Below are 19382 nucleotides of genomic sequence, written 5' to 3'. Positions count from 1 at the left end.
TGATTTATTGAACAGTGTGTTTTGGTTTTGCAGTAGCGGTGACGAGTTTAAAACCGAACCCTAGATCTGGGGCGCTCTGCCCAGTGTGTCATGTAGCGAAAAGAGGGGGGACTGTCTTTTGTCAGTTTCACCCTGCGCTCCGTCCAGGCAGCCCCCAACACCCCTCGCCTGGTAGGGATGTGAACAGTGTGGGGCGGAAGGGGCTAGTGTGATTTCAAACAGTGGCTGGATCTTGCCTGGTTTGTGCACCTGTGTCATTCATGGGGGCTTTGGCTCTGCAAGGGAGAGTTGTGAGGCCTGCAGCTTCACCCTGGACTTGCAGATGGGATGCTGCCTGGGGAGCAGGCAGTGGTGAGTCCCCCCCTCGGGGCGCTGTGCAAAGGTGGGGTCCCTTATCAGGAGGAGTGGATGGAGGAGAGACTTTTTTTTTGGAGCAGGTCCTTGTGGCAACCCCTGGGGTTCCTATCATTGGGGCAGATTGCCCAAGCTCCAGTTACGTTTCTTTTCTGGTGTCTGCCCCGAGCTCCGCAGGACCTGGCCCACAGAGCCCCAGGGAAACCTCTGGGAAGGACGGGTGGAAGTTTGGTTTGTTTTCAGGAGGTTCGTGGTTTAGGAGAGCAAAACCATACCCACACGGACATCCTGCACAATACACACAAAATACACCCTTGCACACACAACCTGCACAACGCACACACAACCAGCACAACACACACCAACCATACACATACATCCGTGCATACACACCCTGCACAACACACACAATATGCACATACAACAGCTACAAACACATACAACAGAAAACTTACATACATTCACACAACATACACAGCACAACAAATAACCACTCACAAAATGCACACACAGAGACTATGCATATACACGACACATACACAGACACGCAACATATTGCACAGAAAATATATATGCACACACACAACGTACATACCACATAAACCCGCACATAAAACATATCCATGCCCAGCACAGCCACACACTCGACATACACACAGCATACAAACACAGACACACACCAGACAGGCCCGTCCCGCTCACCCACCAAACAACAAGTGCTAAGGCACAAACTCTTGTCCCCTCTGCAGCTCAGCGGCGCCTGTAACCTTCTGCCTTGTGCTCACTCTGGGCTGCCGTTAGTTCATTTCACTGGCGGCCTTTGCTATCAGACCTGCTTCCGCGCCCACACCAGGGCCCTGGCAGACTCACCCCTTCTTTTCCACTGTCTGCCAAATAAGGGCTTTCTCTCTCTCTCTCTCTCTCTCAGAGAAATAAGTGTGCCCTTTTCTGGGGCGGGGGGCGGGATCTCTCTGCTCTTGACCATGAAGAATCTCGGAACCCCCCTTCACCCCCAGCCCAGACTCCATTGAGGATGGCCCCTGGCTGGAAACACCTACCTTTCCCCGGAGCTCCAGCTCCCAGTCTGGCTTGCTGGCAAGCACCCTCCCTCTTCTACACATTCATAACAAAGTGAGCGTGTGAACCGGCTCCCTGAGCTGAGCCCTGTGGGCTCCTTGTTAAGATGCCCCCACCCTGTGCTTCCTTCCCCCTCCCACTTGCTACAGGCACAAAGCCCCCCAGAAATACCCTTTGCTAAACAACCAAGGGATCCTGGAGCCATGAGCACGTGCCAGCTCCATCCTTTCCCGGGGGCGTGTTGGGTTTCTTGTCTTGCAGGGCTGGAGATCTCTCAGGGCTGGAGCTGTGGGCACGACTGGACTGTGGGAGTGTGATCTCCTCGGCCAGACAGACCCGACCCTCACTCCCTTCGCGGGGTGCTTGGCAGAGAGGCGAGGGGTGTTTGAGGACGGACAGGGATGGGTGTATTCAGTGAGTAGCCGCGTGGCAGGGGTGCTGAAGAGGTGGGTGACTTCGCACAGCAGAGGAGAGCCTGGGGGTTAGACAGCGTGACCCCCACGGTGCCCTCCAAGCCTGTGATTCTGCGATGTGATGACTTTATACAACCAGGAGTGGGTGAATCCAACAGCTGGATGCTGAAGTTGGACAGATTCGGACTGTGCACGAGGTGACATTGTTACCTGGGTGGGGAATTAGCCACTGGCCATTTTAAAACCCAGGGTGGATGGTGTGTGTGTGTTGGGGGGTGTTAATAACAGATCTGCTCTCGTTCAGCCAGGCACTGTCCCGACCAGGTTCTCTAGGCTGGGCCATGCAGGAGGCCAGAGCAGAGGATCACAGGAGTCCCTTCTGGCCTAACAACATGGATCTGTCCCGCTCATTCCTATAGGTACTTGCTCCCTGGGAGCAGAGAGGGGATTTCCTCTCCCAACGGAGGGAGCATCTAGTGAAGCCGCATTTCGCTGCCCCTGACCACACTACAGTGGGCCACCTTCCTATTGGCTCGAGAATCGGGCCCCGGGTAACTGGCTCTGGTCTCTGCGGTGACCGTGCCCAGTGGCCCGGAGGTCAGGAGATGAAAGGCGCTCAGCCCCCCCGGGGATTGTCTCCTTGGTTTGCAGGGAATGGGAGGCCCTGGGGAGTGCGCGTCACAGGCTCATGCCCTGGCGATTTCAGCTCCCCAGGCCCGCGCCTCTTCTTGTAGGAACAAATGAAACCCACCGCCCGAAAGATCCTAGTCCACTGGTTGCTGAGCGGCTCCGTCCTGGGGCAGAAATTCCGGGGCTATTGCCGATTAAAGCCCATCTGGCTCTTGGGTCAGCGATGCGGAAATCTAGGGGGAAATGCACCGATTATTAAAAAAAGAGTTTACACCCAATTCATGTCCAGGGATTTCCACGTTTCATAACCTGAGCAAAGTGAGTTCGATTCATTTCCTCCCCCCAGCCACGCCTGGCCTGGCGTGTGGTTTAATCTCCATTTCTCAGAGCCGGGGGCTAACCAGGAGTCGGGGGGAGATAACTCTGCACATGGTAGCGGGCGGATTGTGCTTCTGGGCTGGGAATGTCTCGCGCTGGAGGTTCCGGGCTCAGGTCGGTGGGTTCCAGTGACCGAGGTGGAAGAATCAATCCGGATACGCCTCTGGACGCATCTTCCTTCGGCGAGCGCGGCTGGTTTCCAGGCGGGCTGCACTAGCCCAGCCCCCCTGAGTCCCGCCCCCCTTGGGAATGACAGCCCCCCCCCTTGCCCTTTTCACATCCCTGCGCACAGGTCACCTCCAGATCCCTCGGTCGGGGTCGGACACCCAGCCCTGCCTCCCCTATTAATCCTGCAGCAGCAGCGCGGGGGAGGGGACGTTCTGCATTTCATATAGAAAGATAAACAGATAAACCAAAAGTCATGGGAGGGGCAGGGCGGGGAGCGGGACTTTCCCTTGGCTTGTTTATCGCTTGTTCTTCCCCAGCCCTCTTGCTTTAGACACCCCTCCCCGCCCTCTCCTTTCCCGGGCACCGGCGGGCTGGATCCTAGGCAGAGCCCCCGGGCTTCAGAGGCCGGGTTGCTGCTTGTCGCTGGTTTGCAAACTACAGGTGGCATTTTGGGGAATCCGCAGCTAGGTCCAGAGACACTCCCCTCCCCCCATACCGGGTGCAATTTCCTGTTAGTTTATTTGCATTTATATTTTTATGTCCCCCTCTCCACACACACTCACACACACACAATCTGCCCCCCAACACACACACGACCTCTCCCAACAACAAACAACCCTCCCCAATACACACACAACCCCCCAAAGCACACAAAACCCTCGCCCAGTGCGCACACAACCCCGCAACACACACACAACCGTCCCCCAACACACACACACAACTCTTCCCCCAACACGCACACACTCGCCAGAGAAGTGAAAAGTTTAGGCGCATTGAGTATCGCACTGTTGACAGTTTGGGTTGATCAGAAAGGTGGGGTGCAGGCGTTTGGGGGGAGACAATCCTTCCTTCCTCACTCAGTTGGACTTTTGCCTGAGTAAAGAGGGCAGGGATCGGGCCCAGCATTTGTATCTGAGTAATGATAGTAATTAATGACTAGAATGCACGCACAGGCCTTCCTCTTGCTGGGCAGCGAGTGTCTCGCTCAGACCCTGACGGAACGTTCTCTGTTTAAGGGACACATCCCCCGCACCCCTCAGTGGCGTCAGAAGTTTCCAGGATTTGGTGGGAGGGACGGCGAGGTACAATTTCGAAACCGCCCCCACCCCCCAATTTCAACCCAATTTCCTCCCCGCTTCCTCCACATCTCCTGATATTGGATTTATCCCCAAGAATGGAAGTAATTTTTATTTCAATCGCTCCAGATTTTGAGTCTGATCTTTATTCCCCGTCATCAAGCAGCATTTTTAAATGACAGGTGTAGAAATGAATCGGCTTGTAGGTGGAGCCACGAGAAATCTCTGATGGCGGAGCCGCCTTCAGAAAGCTACAAAGAGCAAATGGGAAACGGATCACTCTAGAAATCGGAGGTGGACTTCCAGGTACATCATCTTTCTCCACCTCCGAGCTGATGTCAGTGCCTGGTCTTGAGTCGCTGTTTTATTTTGCTGTGCTCCACACCTGGGATTTCATAAACTCCGCCAAGCAGATCGAGTTCTGGCATGAACCTTTCAATGTTACACTTCCCCGGATCTCATTTCTCTTTGCTCCGCCCTGGGCTAGCGGTCCCTTCCTCCGCTGGGTCTTCACCGCTGATTGACCCAGGGACCTTTCAAAGGTTGTTATGGGATTTACTGAGGCCTTCTTCAAAGTTAAAAATCAGAATAAAATCCGTATTTCTCCCAATTTAAGACGCACCATGGTCTAGCTCCTAACCGGTTTAAGTCCGTAGAAATAAGCAGGTGAAAGAGATTATGGAACTCGGACTCGATGAATGGCAGAACCCGGGCCAGCTCGCTGAGCAATCTCCAGGGCCAAACTCAGGGCCGCAGGGAACAGAGCTGAGTGTCACTGGGAACTGCATTTGATTTCCCCACTGACCTGTCCTGTTAAGGAACACACCCTCTAAAGCCACTTTCTCAGATCAGTGAGAGTCATCCCAGGACTAGCCCAGTCCTGTGTGTGTGTGTGCGTGTCTTTTCTGAGCTGCAAGAACTCGTGTCTGCAAAGGAGATGCAACATGTCTATGTAGTATCTTCACCGCCGGACCGCGGATGTTGACATGATTCATTCCAATTTGCCCTCAGACGTTTCTTTCTTCCTGTTAGTTTTAAATCATTACTCCCCGAAAAAGTTTAATGTAATCTATTTTCACCTTGCTTTTAAAACAATAAACTATGGATAGTTTAGGCACGATCTCCGGGTTTGTACATCTCACCAGGTTCCCGACTTTGAGCGATTACAAATTCACTCCTGCCTTGGTACATGATGAGATGAACATGATCAGAAATGGGGTGGGAGGTGTAAGAAATTTGTCAGATCAGTAAATACAGACCCCGGAAGGTGCTTTCCTTCAGTCCCTCCAGCGCAGTGGTTCCCAGACTTGAACAACTTGTGAACCCCTTTCACTAAATGAACCCCCTCCCAAAAATGAATATTCCCAGGGATTTTCTCCTTCACCTGAGTAGAAATTATAAAAGCAGCGATCTTGGAAATACAATATTTGTTTTTATGACATTCATATTACACACTATTTATTATTATTTATCATTCCAGTATTTTTATTACTGTATGAAAATGGCAACACTTCCAAGATCTCACTTTCGTAGCTTGTATCACTTTGAAGAAGCCTGTTAGAAGACAAGGCTCCTAGGTTTCATCAAGGAGTATCAGACGTGAAACAGCATGAAGGGATTTAAGAAGCCAACTCAGAGTTCCTCCTACACAAGCATTCAGGTCTTTTTTCTTTTCTTTGCAGTGAAACTTTATTAGAATGACATTTCTGCAGAGCTACTTTTGCCAGAACAATTCAGAGAATTTACTCACTTTCAGTTTAGCAGAAAGAGAGAGAGAGCATCATCATTTTTACTTGTAATAAAGAAGCTTCATAGACTTCTTTCAAGAGAAAGGAAGTCCTGGTATTAAGGGAGCACCCACTCTAATCAGCCTTGTTTAGGGGCTCCTGTCAAGGTTACTTTCCCAGGGGAAAAACTGACCTCCTCCAGGAAGAGTGCATTACTTTCATTTATTTTAGTGTCAATATTTTTGCTCTGTTCCTGGATACTTTCCCCCAGAGACTCAGCAAAAGCACCATCTTTTGAATACTAGAAGTTCACCAGGTGATTCCGCTTCTGTGAGCAGTCCTGGCAAACAACGCGCGTTACAACAAAGCGTAAACTTGTTGTTCGTGATACTTTTAACAACACTAGCTGCCTATTTCGTTTTAAAAACAGCAAAATAATATCCACCTCCCTTTCCATTTCTTACAGGGAGTCTTGAAGTTTAAATCTCCCAAGTGTGACAGAGATGTTGGCTTTGATCGGCTCAGCTCGTGGAAGTCCAGGGGCTCCAGCCTGAGCTGCCAGGGATACCTAGGGGCGGCTCTGTCCGCCATTAGGGAATTGTTTTCCAGAGACCCCCCTTTAACATTTCATGAACCCCAGTTTGGGAACCACTGCTCCACCCGAAACCTGACTGGTTCCCAGTCGCAGCGACTATCTGCAGACAGAGACTCCTATGCAGAAGTGGGCGGAGGGAGTTTGGTACCAATTATTTTTTTGTTGCTGTCACTCTGTTATGACCTGAAAGAAACCAGCCCCGCACCATACGAAACTGTCTCCGAGCTAGCAGCTGGGCCCGGAAGGGAGAAAGGTGGAGGTGGTGGGGATGGACTCGCTGCTTCAGGCTCTGCACCCTGGACTGAGAACCTCGTCCGAGGAAACATCCTTTCTCCAGCAGACCTCCAGTAAGGGCCCAGCCCCCCAACCCCCTTCACTTTATTCTGCATCCCACCCCTGGGGTTGGCTGGCTGTGTAGAAGAACCTCAGCACGGACACAGGAGGGAAGCTCCCCGAAGGGACTCGGGTAGGAGCAGAGACCGAAACTGGATCTTCCAGAGTCGGTAAAAGCAGCAGAAAATGCTGTGGCACCTTATAGACTAACAGACGAGAGTCGGTAGATGGTTTTTGTTGGAGCAGGGTGGGAGTTGGGGAACACTGATTATTTTTTCAATAAATGTGCACCATCCGGGCCCCGATCCTGCAGGAGATTTCCCAGCAGAACTCAAGCGGAAAACTAACCACACTCCCTAGTTCTCACATGCTAAGGCCTCATTTCCCCATGCACAGAATCCGTATAGGCTCATATCTATCTCTATATCTCTATATTCAACATCAGAGGATCTTATTTATCCGGGTGATTCCCACAAGAAATCTACCCCGGGATTTAACATGGGAAATGATACAGCTCGGATTTAAATGATAGCTCTATCTGTATTCCAGTGAAGTCCATGTCCGCCCCATCATACACACCGCCTGCCCCACAAAAAATAGCCAAATCAACCAGATTATTCTTTTGTGTCCCAAGCTGTGGTGCTGACACTAGTTAAGCAGAAGACGCCGCCTATGAAGTTCGAAGAAAGGCGGGTACATTTCATCGCAAACCTGCTGAAGGTTCCTAACTTGGGGCTTGCGAGAGAAGCGCCGTCGGTCAGTTGCCAACGGGATTAAAAGCAGGTTTGTTTGTTTTATCCAGAGGAATTGTAACCGAAATCACTTCGGTTTTGCGGCTTTCCCAAACTAAATTGCGCACTTTCGCATCTTGTATTTAACGTTGACTTGATGATGTAAAGAAAGAAAAGAAAAAAACCCCAAGGAAGGTGAGTTAAAAGAAAAAATTGCTTCTGATTTTCCAGTGTATTTTGCACGATCTTAACATGCCAATAAACACAGCTGTTTCTTTACAAAATAACTCAATAAAATCATATAAAACGCCCACGCCTTTACTTTTACTAAGACTCTGAACCGCTACAACAAACAATGGAAAAAAAACATCCTTAGGAACCCAGTAATGAAACGGATTCTGCGATCCGTTATAGCGGTGTCAATCAACGAGATTATTCCAGATTTGCAGCAATCTAACCTGACCTCAAAGGGGGGAAATAGGCAGTTTAGGGGAAGTTGTACGGTCAAGATTTGGGAACTGATTTGCTTTGCGTCAAGCTGCAGAAATGTGCTGCATGGTGTGGAAGTTACAATAGACGATGCATCTTGGGTTTTGTTTCCAGTAAAACCTGGTCATTGTCTGAAATAATTTCCACGTTCTTTTTTCTGTGGTCTATATAAACTGTAGGACTAGGGCGCTGTGCAACCCAAGTATCAGTGAGCGAGAAGGAAGCGAACTGGTTGAATCAATGAACTTTTTGGAACCATCAAAAGTACCTTATGGCAAAGTTTCCAAACTATCGCAGGGTGACGAGAATCAATCAGGCACCGGATCAGAACTAGTCAAGGTCTGGCGGTCAATTGCAGGTGCCCCTTTCTGAATCACTGGGTCGTTTATACGAGTTGCTGGGAGATTTCGGAGAAGCCGGTGGGACTGTACAGAAAATGAAGGGAGGCTGGGGAACACCGAGCCCGTTGATGAACGAAGATCTTAGCTGGGCTGCTCTTTGCTTCCCCTTTCTGCCACCCGCCCCTAGCACTGTTAGGAACTCGTTAGGGTATAAACAGGGGTGATCCAGGGATAGACCCAGGGTGGAACTTCCGTCGGGGCAGCGGCAGAAAGCCATTGTGTCTCGGCAATGAACATCTGTGATTGCAAATAAAAAAACCCTTCAGTGTCTTTTCCTACCTGCCGGGCTCCGGAGGCTAATCGCCCCCACATCTACGTTCAATAATACACGCCTCGATAGCCCCCCTCAAAATGGAGACACGAACTCTAAGGAGAAGAGAATATGGCCCTATCCAGAGCTGGGGGTTTCTGTAGCACTCAGTGACCAGAGCTGAAGAGGGGAATTGACAGCTCCAGGAATCACTCTGGCGTGTCCGCACCAGACAGGCTCAATCACAACAATCACAAACATTTACCAAAAATACTCCCCTTAGGAAAGGGGCAAACAATTGCCCGCTTGGATCAGCGATGGGGGGAGAGGGTACTCTGTCCGGGGGGGGGGGCAATTCTATAATAGTCTATATGCAAAAGCCAATTAACCAAACAAACAAGAATACCCCGAACACGTACCTTTTTTTAAACAAATTGTGCTTATAAAACTAAAGGGCTGGGTCTGTTTTCCAACGCAGCCCACGCCAAGCCTCCGCCTACAACAGTGTGTGAGTTAATTTGCTGCTCGTTCAGCAATCTGGGAGCCCAGGCTCGCCAAGGCTCTGTCCGCCTCCCCCTGCACTGAGCGCCTGCCTACAACCGGGGCTAGTGGCCCGTGACTGACCAGCCCGTGGCCTTTTGTTCCTCTCCCGCTCTTCCTCCCAAAATAACACCCTGACAATGCCCAGTGCACCCTGGGCTTTTATAGCCCGGCCCTGCCCAGCTCCCTGGGAAAGGAGCCCAAGGGGGTTCGCCTGGCGAGGGGGCAAAGCACGGGGATTCTTTGTTTGCCAATCAATAGCAAGGAGGCTGCGGCAGGAAATTACGTGGGAGGCAAGCAGTCAATTTTAAACTGCTTCTGTGCTCCCATCCCTCGCCCGGCTCACTCTCCTGCTTCCCCGGGGAGAACGGGCGGGCTGGGCCGAGCTGCTGCGAGCCGCAGGTGGAAGAGGGCTTCCTCTGTCCTCCGATTTCTGCTGATGATTGGTTATTTGTGCCTTTATCTGCGGGGGATGAGAGATGGAGAGAAGGAGAGGGCGTCTGAAAAATATCCCGGACTATTTTAATTAACCCCCCCCCCCACTCCCCAACCCAACCCAACCCAACCCAAATCCACCCACATCCCTAAAGCAGGCGCAATCTCTGGGCACGCGAATCAGCTGCGGAAGGCCGGCCCGGCTGGCTGGCAGGCAGGGCTTGGCGAGACACTGGCTCGCTCCTCGGTTTTTGCTCATCAGAGAGAGACACGGGAGACAGGAGACACTGAAGGAGCGGTCCGCGCAGGAGGCAGGCTCCGTTCTTGAAGTCTGCAGGAAGAGGGGTGCTGGAGCGGGGGGAAGAGGAGGGCGGTACGTGAGAAAGGACCAGGACTGTCAAAGTTTTTAACTCTTTTCTCCCACGCCCGCCTCTGCCCCAGGCACCCGGCGGGCACCGGCATTTCTTGACTTCTCCATTGAAATTTGGTCTTGTTTTTTTTTTCCCCTGGAGGGGGGGAGCAGAAGGGGCTGTTTAAATGGATCGAGCCTGCCCCGCAGCCCAGGGGGAAAGGCTCCGTGAGTAGAGCAAGAGCTAGGAGTGAACCGGTAAGGATTGGACCTCGCTGGGTCTTCCCGACCATGGTGTTCGCCCTGGGGGAGGGCTCCTTAGCTGCACCCCGGGGCTGCCGCCGGCCGGAGCCAGGGCGCTGATCCCCGCCTGGTCTTCGGTGGCAGGAGGACAGCCCCCCCCCCCCCTGCGCTCCGCTCTCTGTCTCTTGATGTTTGATCCCTCCGCGGCGGCCACAGGTATGAGTGATGGTGGGGCCGAGGCCGGCAGAAGCCCCCTGTTGCTGGGGGAGCCGGGAGCCCCGGAGCGCGCCCGGGGGAAGAGCGGTGCCCGGGGGGAGCTGGAGACCGCGCTGCGTGGAGCCGGCGGCGGATTTGGACTCAAGGACGTCCCGGGAACCTCGGCGGCCAGCCCTGGCTTGTCCCAGGAGTGCGTCCCGGAGAGCGACAGCCAGTCCGGGGGAGGAGAAGCGGATTACTGCCGCCGGATCTTGGTGCGAGGTAAGGGGGAGCGCGGCCCGGCCCCCAGCCAATCCTTAGGGCGCATCCCCTGTAACCCACCCCACCCCCTGCAACCTCATCTCCTGTACCCCCATCTCCTGCAACCCCATCCCACCCCTGCAACCTCATCTCCTGTACCCCCATCCTCTGCAACCCATCCCATCCCCTGCAACCCCATCCCACCCCTGCAACCTCATCTCCTGTACCCCATCCCCTGCAACCCATCCCACCCCTACAACCTCATCTCCTGTACCCCATCCCCTGCAACTCCACCCCATCCCCTGCACCCCATCCCACCCCTGCAATCTCATCTCCTGTACCTCATCCCTGCAACCCCATCTCCTGTACCCCCACCCCCTGCACCCCATCTCGGCCCCTGTATTTCCAACTGCTATACCACTTCCATTCCCACCCCCTGCACCCCCGCATCCCCTACACTCCATCCTACCCCCTGTACACCGTACCCCCCGTCCCATCCCCAGCCCTCCCCGGCAATTCCAGCTCCACCTCCGCCCCATATCGAGCGCCTGGAGCCCCACTCCCTTCCCCCCGGAACAGCACCGATCCTCCCCAACAATAATACCCCCAGCCCGGCTCGTTCCCTGCCCCGGGGCCTGTCCGCTCCCTCCCCATCCCAGCCCCCACCCCCAGGCCGAAGGTGGCCCGGAAGGGGAAAGCGGCGTGTGGTTTTGGTACAGGGCAGGCGAACTGGGCCCGAGCGAGCGAGGCTGCGCCCCTCCCGACCCCTTTCCAGTCTCCTCCCTTGCCCACGGTGGTGACTGGGGGTGGGGGGTCCCTGCTTGTCAGCTGCCTCTTCCCCCTGCGCCACCCGGCATCCCCCTTCCTCCCTCCCAGCTCCCATGGGGCTTCATTGAGAGATTTGGGAGATTGGGTGCGTGTATTCGGCAGAAGGCTGTGCTGTTCCGGGGGGGGGGTGCGGAAAAGGGATGGGGGGTGACCCCTCCAGCCTTTCTGTCCCAGCCTCTCCTTTTTATCCTTTTCTCGTTTAAACGGTCGGTCTCTGTGATTCATTCGGCTCTGGTGGGAGAAGGGGACCCCCCTCCCCGAAATAAACATATGGGGAGGGGGGAGGATCCCTGGGGGCTGCTTTGGGTTTTAAACCTTTGTCGCAGGAGAAAAGCGTCATGGAAGCATCATCGAGTTAAGAGGGGTTTTTTAACAGCACTTGCTCCAGGGAAATAAATCAATCCAGCCCCGGGATCCTTTCAATCGTTTGTTCAATCGACGCCTCTCGGCACCGAGGGGTTCGAGCAGAGAAATCCCCCAGCGAGGGCCCTGCCCTGAGACCCCGGAGATTTCCGCGTGGGGGGGCGGGGGGGGTGAGCGGTGTAAACGCTGAGCTTCCAGCCACCAGAGACGTTTCAGTCTCTCTCTGAGTGACTGTTTATTCAAAACAACAATCGCGTAATGGCTAGAAAACAGCGGGTCCGATTAGGGAGGGAAACCCCCCTCTGCCACTGGATTTATTTTGGAAAGCCTCGATTTTGTTGTTTGCTTGGTTTTTAAATTAATATGGCAGCGGGGTTAACAGCTTTGGAGGGAGCATTGCGGTGGAGGAAAGAAACATTCTGGGCAGACAAGAAATTCGAAACATCCCTCCTCTTCTTTCCCTGTATACCCTCAGAAATATCCCAGTCCCGCTCCCCTCCTCGGGAATTTCTTTATTTCCCCTCCAAGACTGATTTTTTTTTTTTTAGTCAACCCTCCATGCAGAATTATAAACAGGTTCCAAGAACTGCGCTGTCTTGCATTTTAAGATTCCCTTCGGAAATATAGGGGCTTTTAGAGAGGGATCTATTTTTAAAAAGGAAATCACGCGAGCCTATTTGTTGTGTGTGTTTGTTGATGGATTAGATAGATAGAGGGGGTGTATGGAGATAAGTAGATAGATCCGAGTGAAGTGGCCACATTTTCCCCTTGGCCAGAGCAGTCTGGGAAAGTAGGACAGATTCAGATATTTCTCCGTACCCAAAGCGATTGCGAGTCACGTTAGAAAAGGCCTCGAATGTTTCTAATTCTTCTCTCCGCTTTGGCTTGTACCTTGTGGGGTGACATAATGTTGACCCCATTTGGCAATAGCATCTGTTCTGCGGAGACCCTGCACATTTCAGCAAGATCCGCTTGTACCACAGATTTTCCTTTTAGATCAGGTCATTTGCGTGAAATCACTCAGATAAAAAGAACGGCTAAGAATGGTGCACAAACTGCTGCCGACATGGCGAAAAGTTCGGGGTTTGCAGGTTTAAATTTCGTTCAGTGAGGTGTGAGGGGCTTTATTTATACGTATCTCCGGCTGAACCTCCGTTTGGGATTATCTGTACCTCTATATTTACTGTGTATCTATGCAAAACCAGCATGCGCCCAGGCTGTAGCACTTCGACTCTGTCTATCTTCACACGGGTAAACACACATGCACAAATGTCTGCGAGCCATAGCGGTGTGTGACTCTCTGTGAGAGAGAGAGAGAGAGATAGCAGATGCACATGGATATGTTTGTAAATATGGGCGTGTATGTTTGTGGATATATAGTGTCTGTGCGTGTGTATATCATATAGGCAGTAAAGTATAAAAATACGTGTGCATATGAAGAGACGTGTGTATGAATATATAGATCTGTCACCATATATTGCTGTCTGAGTATTTATACATAGAAACTCTCTCTCTCTATATATCGCCATATATTAGGCTTGGAAGGACGAATTTTTGGCAGCAAATGTCAGTAAAAGTCCAGTTTTCACCGCAGACATTCAAGCCAAAGGAAAAATATTCCCCTCAGTAAAAATAATAAATTACAGCTAGGCAAAGTGAGACAAAGGCTGCTTGGGAACTGACTCGATTTTCAGTTAAACTCATTTGCTTTGCCCGTTGGCCGGTGATACTGACAATTCGCGTGTTAATGGTTATAAATCTTTCACTCTTTGAATCTCACTATTTCTGGACATTAAATAAGTATTGTCTGACCGCTCCCATAATTCCCCCTCCCCGCAACTGTGAGTATTTAAATGGACACAAAATGCTTAAAAATAAACCTCAGTCATGTCTGTGATAATGATCACGACATTCAGTTCGGATTCTGAGAAGCCTGCACATATCGCCAAACGTGTATGTAGCGCGTGTCCACACGGAAACCAATTCTTTCTGGATGTGCAGGTAGCGCATGTGTCCACAGAAACGAAATATGTACGTAGCCATACATTGCCAGATGTGTATTTAGTGTACATACACAAAGAAGCAAAGTATATCTCGCCGTATATCGCTAAACGTGGATGTCGTGCGTGGATACACAGAAACGAGATCTATATCACAGGTATTGCCAGCCGGGTATGTAATGTACAGACACACTAAAAACCAGCTCTATATCGCTATATCTTTCTAAATGTGTACGTAGTGTACATATGCCCGGACGGATATACATCGCCAGATATTGCTAAATGGGCATGTAGCGCATGGAGCCCCAGGAACAAATATACATCCCCACACTTGCTAAATGTGTACGCAGCGCATTTATACAAAGAAACTAAAGGTATTTATACCCCTATATTGCCAAACGTGTATGCAACCGATGTGTAATATACACCGAAACAAAATATACGTCGCCATAAATATGTCTGTAGTGCATGTATGCAGAGTAACTAAATATATTACTAAATACTAAATATATTTAGCCATACTGAATATACTGATACTAAATATATTTAGCCATATGGTGCCCTGTGTTTGTGTACACAGAAACTGACGTGTGTGTACACACATATGCGGTGTGGGTGTCCAGAGGTGACCCGTATCTATATCTGGTTCGGTTGGTGTGTGCGGGCACACCCAGCACTCTGTGGCTATATATACACACAGTCTCTAGCAACAGTTGTGTAACTTAACCGGATAACATAGTGACTCGCAATCTTTCTCTGTGAGCGGCTGGAGGTGGTGAGCAAGAGGGGGCGGCATCTCAGTCCTGCCCTTCCCTGTTTACCCCCCAACTATTCGCTATTGGGGCGGGGGCAGAGATACTCGCTGCCTTTGGGGGAAGGATGGTGGTCCGTTTCCTAAAGCCTTTTAGGCTGTCTCTGCGTTGGTGCCTGGCTGTAGGCGGCCCCAGGCGGGACTCCCGGGTTCTCTCGCTAGCTCTGCACGGAGGGGGAGTTGGGTCAGGGCTCCTAGGTTCTAGCCCGGCTCCGTTTGCTGTCATGATGTAACCATGAGATGCCTGCCATCCCGTGCCTCAGTTTCCCCGTGCCCAAACCGGGGATCAGTAATACCTGGGGGGAGGGGGGTTCAAGTTTAACGCGTGAACATCTAGGCAGCCCTTCCAGATTGTTAGGGAAGGCCAGGAGGGTGGTTAGTTGTTCCTCCTGCGGGTGGGGGGAGATTGGGGAGGGGTCCCTGGGTGTCATTCAATCTTGGGGTTGGGGCAGCAGAGTCCAAGGGGGCACATAGCGGTCGGGTGAGCGGGGTCCTGTATCCCTTAGCCTCCTTGGAACTGGCAGCTGCAGGGCAGGGGAAGGGGCCAGGCCGTCGTCCCGGTAGCTCCTAGCAGCGGGGTGAGCCGGCTGCACCTGGCTTTGCCCTGCGGACGCCGAGCGAGCAGAGCTGGGTTCCGCCGCGGCGGGGCAGGGCCAGGGGCGGGGAACCCGGAGGCACGGGGGGGAGTTTGCGGTCGGCGAGGGCCAGGCCGGGCTCGGAAGCTGGGGTTCGAGCCCGGTGGGGTCAGCAGGAGGTCAGCAAGTGTCTCCATCTCCCTCCCTGGCCTTGATTGACACCCCAGCGCTAAGCCACAACCAGGGGCCCTGGGCTCGCCAAGGTGGCAGGGCCCCACTGGGCCGGGTGCCTGGCAAGCCAGGTCCCCACGCGTGGGGTTTAGGCTGGGGAAAGAGCTTGCGCGTGTCCTTCTGCACCAGAGGGGACTCAGACTGGGGCCTCCCCCTCCAGAGCAAGGGAAAAGGCACCGCAGCCAAGCGCTGCTCTCCCGGAGGTGCCTGACCCCAACTCCGCTGGCGGGCCCGGGCCTTCGGCTGGGCTGGGCAGGACTCCACCATTTTGCAGCCTTCCCCACTGCGGGAACAAAATGGTGGCAGAAGCATAACGCAGGGAAATAGCTGCATAATAATATTTAAAATATTGCCCCCCCCCCGCAGCCCCTCCATATCGCCCTCCCTCTTTCTGCCCGCACGGTATTTCTCCCCAAAGAGAAAGAGACCAACCGCCACCAGGCCAAAGCAGCAGCTGATCAGACAATCTGGCCAGGTAAAAAACAATTCCAATCCCCCAAACATTTGATGAGAAACGCACCGTGTCCCTTAACAATCCGACCCTGGGCACACGCACACTCAGATACAGACACGTTCCCTAGGAGCAGGCCCGGGCAATTGGCGCGGGGCGGCTGGAAGAGGCTCTGTACTTCTCTCCGTGCTGGCATGAGTACCATGGGATGGGCCATTGCTCCTGGAACTGCTCCTTTCTTTAATTTAGCGGTGGAGTTAATATTTTTCTCAGACCAGGAATAACTTGACGCTTAACTTGGGGCGGAAGGGGGCAAAGAGGGCGGACTGGACCGTGTAGCTTTTACATATTGTCCGTTGGAAGGATTTGACTTTATTTTAATGCACTTAAAAAAACCCACCCGTGACTTTATTCCACCCGTTATTTAAAAATCTTAATAATTTCCTTGACAAAAGACATAGCACTCGCCGGAAGGAATACTATGTGAATACCGTTTCTCTGGTTATCTCAGGAGCTTTGCTGAACAGGGAAATCCCCTTTAAAACCCCGGGGCCTGATGCCGTTTGAACAAAGACAAGGGCGCATTGTCTCGGTTTTTCGGATCACCGTGACTTTTGGTTTAAAAATAGACGGGCGAAGGGGAATCAGAGACAGGTCCCTGCTCCGAAGATCCGCCGCCGCATGAAATGTACATGGTCCATAGCTTGACTCTGGATATTCCCACAGTGTCCTGTGCAGGAAATGTTCCCCATGTCCGTACAACTCACGTGTAAACGGGTTTTGAGCTTCCTTCCCGTTTGGATTTTAAAATATAATTTATCTGCGATCAGTTTGCCTAACAACAGCGGATTCTCCCCGTCCCTCGCCCCCAGCCACAGAGACCATCCTTTATAAATCCATGTCCCTTTTCGGGAGGATGAGTTGTCAGCAGCACAGGGCGATGACTTGAGGGGACTGACAGGTTGTCTTGCAAACAAGGTACAGTGCATCGCTGCTCACAGATTGGAAAACGTCAGATCGTATTTTTTTTCCTTTTTAAAAAATTCCCAATCCCCATAGGAGTCTCTCCATTTCCTATTTTAAAAATTGCAATATTCGGTCCTCGCAGCTCTCATTTAAAAACCCAGCGAGTAAATAACTAGCGCGCCCCAGGTTGTTCGTAGGAAGCGGTTCTTGCAGGGGCTGGTTTTGCTGCTAAAATCGAAGGGAAACGGAAAAAGAATCGGTCTCAAACGTGTCCAGGTCTGAATATAGAGCCCCGAGCTAGCAGCATTTCGGAGGCCCCTACAAAGCGGCCGGAGCGAATCCGGTTTGCCGAGGTTCCTAAATTGCATAAAGCGGCTTGTGATTTATGTCCAAAGGGTCAAAGAGCAGCGCGAATGTAGCCGCATTTTGAGAAAGAAACGCTCCGTCCGTCCCCCCGCCCCCAACCTCTTCCAGGAAGGTGCTTGGCTTGGTGCTTTGCAGAAGAAATGTGTGTTGGAAAACAGGTCTCTTTGTTTTCTCTCTGAACGCACCTCAAGCCAGTAATACAGATATATATAATCCAGGCTACAGAGGCAGGGTTTTGCTTTCCTTTGAGGGGATCGCTTTTACTGGGCACTCTTTACAAGAACGGGTGCGATAAACCGCCGGGGAAGGTACGTTACATTAGATGCAAAATAGGAAATACGATTCGAGAGAAGAGTCGCGACTTGCATGAACCCAGAGTGTGTGTTTATGTACGTAGAACATCGCTGGGTTTTGCTGTTTTTTGGTATGCGCGTATTGATATCTGTATCGTTATAGACACCTCAACACGCGGGTGCATTTATGGCCGCGTCTAGACATACATCCGTGGAGTGTGCGGAAGGCACAGGTTAGACAAACAGCACCTGCAGAGCCAACGAAACAGAAGGACCCTTTGCGCGGTCGTTTATGAAGGCGGCGCGCAATTTGAATATTGCCCTTTTGAAATACGCCTCGGATCTACAGCCTCAAACGTGCAGTCGGAGAGTCTCTCAGAGCAGCCGAGTTTTCCCTCCGCTACCCCATGGACTAGAAGGGAAGAGTCTTCAGCTGTTGCTGAGATCTGACAGTGCATGAAACGAGCAAGGGAGGCCTGGTCCTAGCCGCTGGGAGAGGAACTGATCAGGTTTAAACCCTCTCGTTGGTTCTCCGTTGTGGTGTGGACTCAATAGCACGATCCGCCTTCAGGGAGGTTGGAAGGTGCCTGGTGGTTTTTAAAGAAAATGTGCTTAAACGTAGAAATGGGGGCGGGGCACTTTTTGAGCCACCCCCCCAGCACTCCCGTCCCCGACACAACTGTACCGTGCGCACCTCGCGGAAGGGCTGTAAAGGTGCCCCCGGGTCTGGCATGAATGGGGAGTGGGATCCAGCAGCCGGGACAATGGGCGCCCTGTCCGCAGTTAAAGGAGCCGCCTCCTATTTCGGGTCGTTAAAGAAACAGCTACTTTTGGGGGTGCGGGCTGGGGAAGCCAGACTCCATACTTCGGGCTGGAGCCAGGGAGTGGTTAGCGGGAGAGAGACGGCTGAATTCAGTGCCTGGGTGTATTTGTGTATAGACACGCATGGGAGGGGAGCGACTGGGGATACCTAAAGAGGCGCCGGGGATCATTCACCCGCACAGCGGCCTCCCCGAGTCCGAGCAGTGCTGGGTGCATCAGGGAAAGAGGCATTTCACAAAGCAAGCAACCAGCCTATAGAAACCCCACTAGGAACAATCAACAGACAAACACCCCGTTAACATAGTAGACGGGTTGGACATGAGAATTTCGGCGGTTTACAACATCTCCCTCAGGGACCTGACATCCTGATCTATCGGTAGTAGCTTAGATCTATCCCCATTGTTCTATCCCTTGGAGAGGGATCAACTCTCAGCAGGTTAGTTATACAGGTGAGGAAAGGGGTGTGGGGAGAGACATTGCCTGATTTTCCCAATGTCTGCCTCTGCTGGGGTCTGTCCTGCAGTATATGGACATGGTGCAATATACATTTATGTTTAAGATACAGTGTATCTAGTATCAGAGGGGTAGCCTGTTAGTCTGGATCTGTAAAAGCAGCAAAGAGTCCAGTGGCACCTTGTAGACTAACAGATGTATTGGAGCGTGAGCTTTCCTGGGTGAATACCCACTTTGTTGGATGCGTCTGACGAAGTGGGTCTTCACCCACTAAAGCTCATGCTCCAATACGCCTGTAAGGGTACGTCTACACTGCACGATTATTTTGAATTAGCTTAAACCGATATTACAAAACAGATCTAATAAAATTGGTTTAGCGTGTCCACAGTGGGATCCCGAAATCGATTGTTTGCGTCCACGGTCCAAAGCTACCATTGATTTCAGGAGCAGTGCACTGTGGGTAGCTGTTCCTCAGCTATCCCATAGTTCCCACTTCCGGGTTGAGAGCACAGTGCCTGATGGGGCAGAAAACATTGCCCCGGGTGGTGCTGGGTACAGCCTCACCCCTCCCTTTGTGA

General features: G+C 52.1%; 1 protein-coding gene across 1 annotated transcript in view; it reads left to right on the top strand.

The window, feature by feature from the left end:
• Nucleotides 1–10113: 10113 nt before the first annotated feature.
• The window catches only part of VAX2 (ventral anterior homeobox 2), a 56312-nt gene continuing 47043 nt past the window's right edge, over nt 10114–19382 (top strand). The window contains exon 1 of the mRNA XM_032762443.2: nt 10114–10666. Within this exon, the coding sequence (XP_032618334.2) occupies nt 10378–10666 (289 nt within the window). The 5' untranslated portion in view covers nt 10114–10377. The remainder of the gene's footprint in view (nt 10667–19382) is intronic.

Source organism: Chelonoidis abingdonii, chromosome 5, assembly GCF_003597395.2.
Source record: "Chelonoidis abingdonii isolate Lonesome George chromosome 5, CheloAbing_2.0, whole genome shotgun sequence".
Classification (NCBI taxonomy): Eukaryota; Metazoa; Chordata; order Testudines; family Testudinidae; genus Chelonoidis; species Chelonoidis abingdonii.
This window is presented reverse-complemented; position numbering and strand designations above follow the sequence as displayed.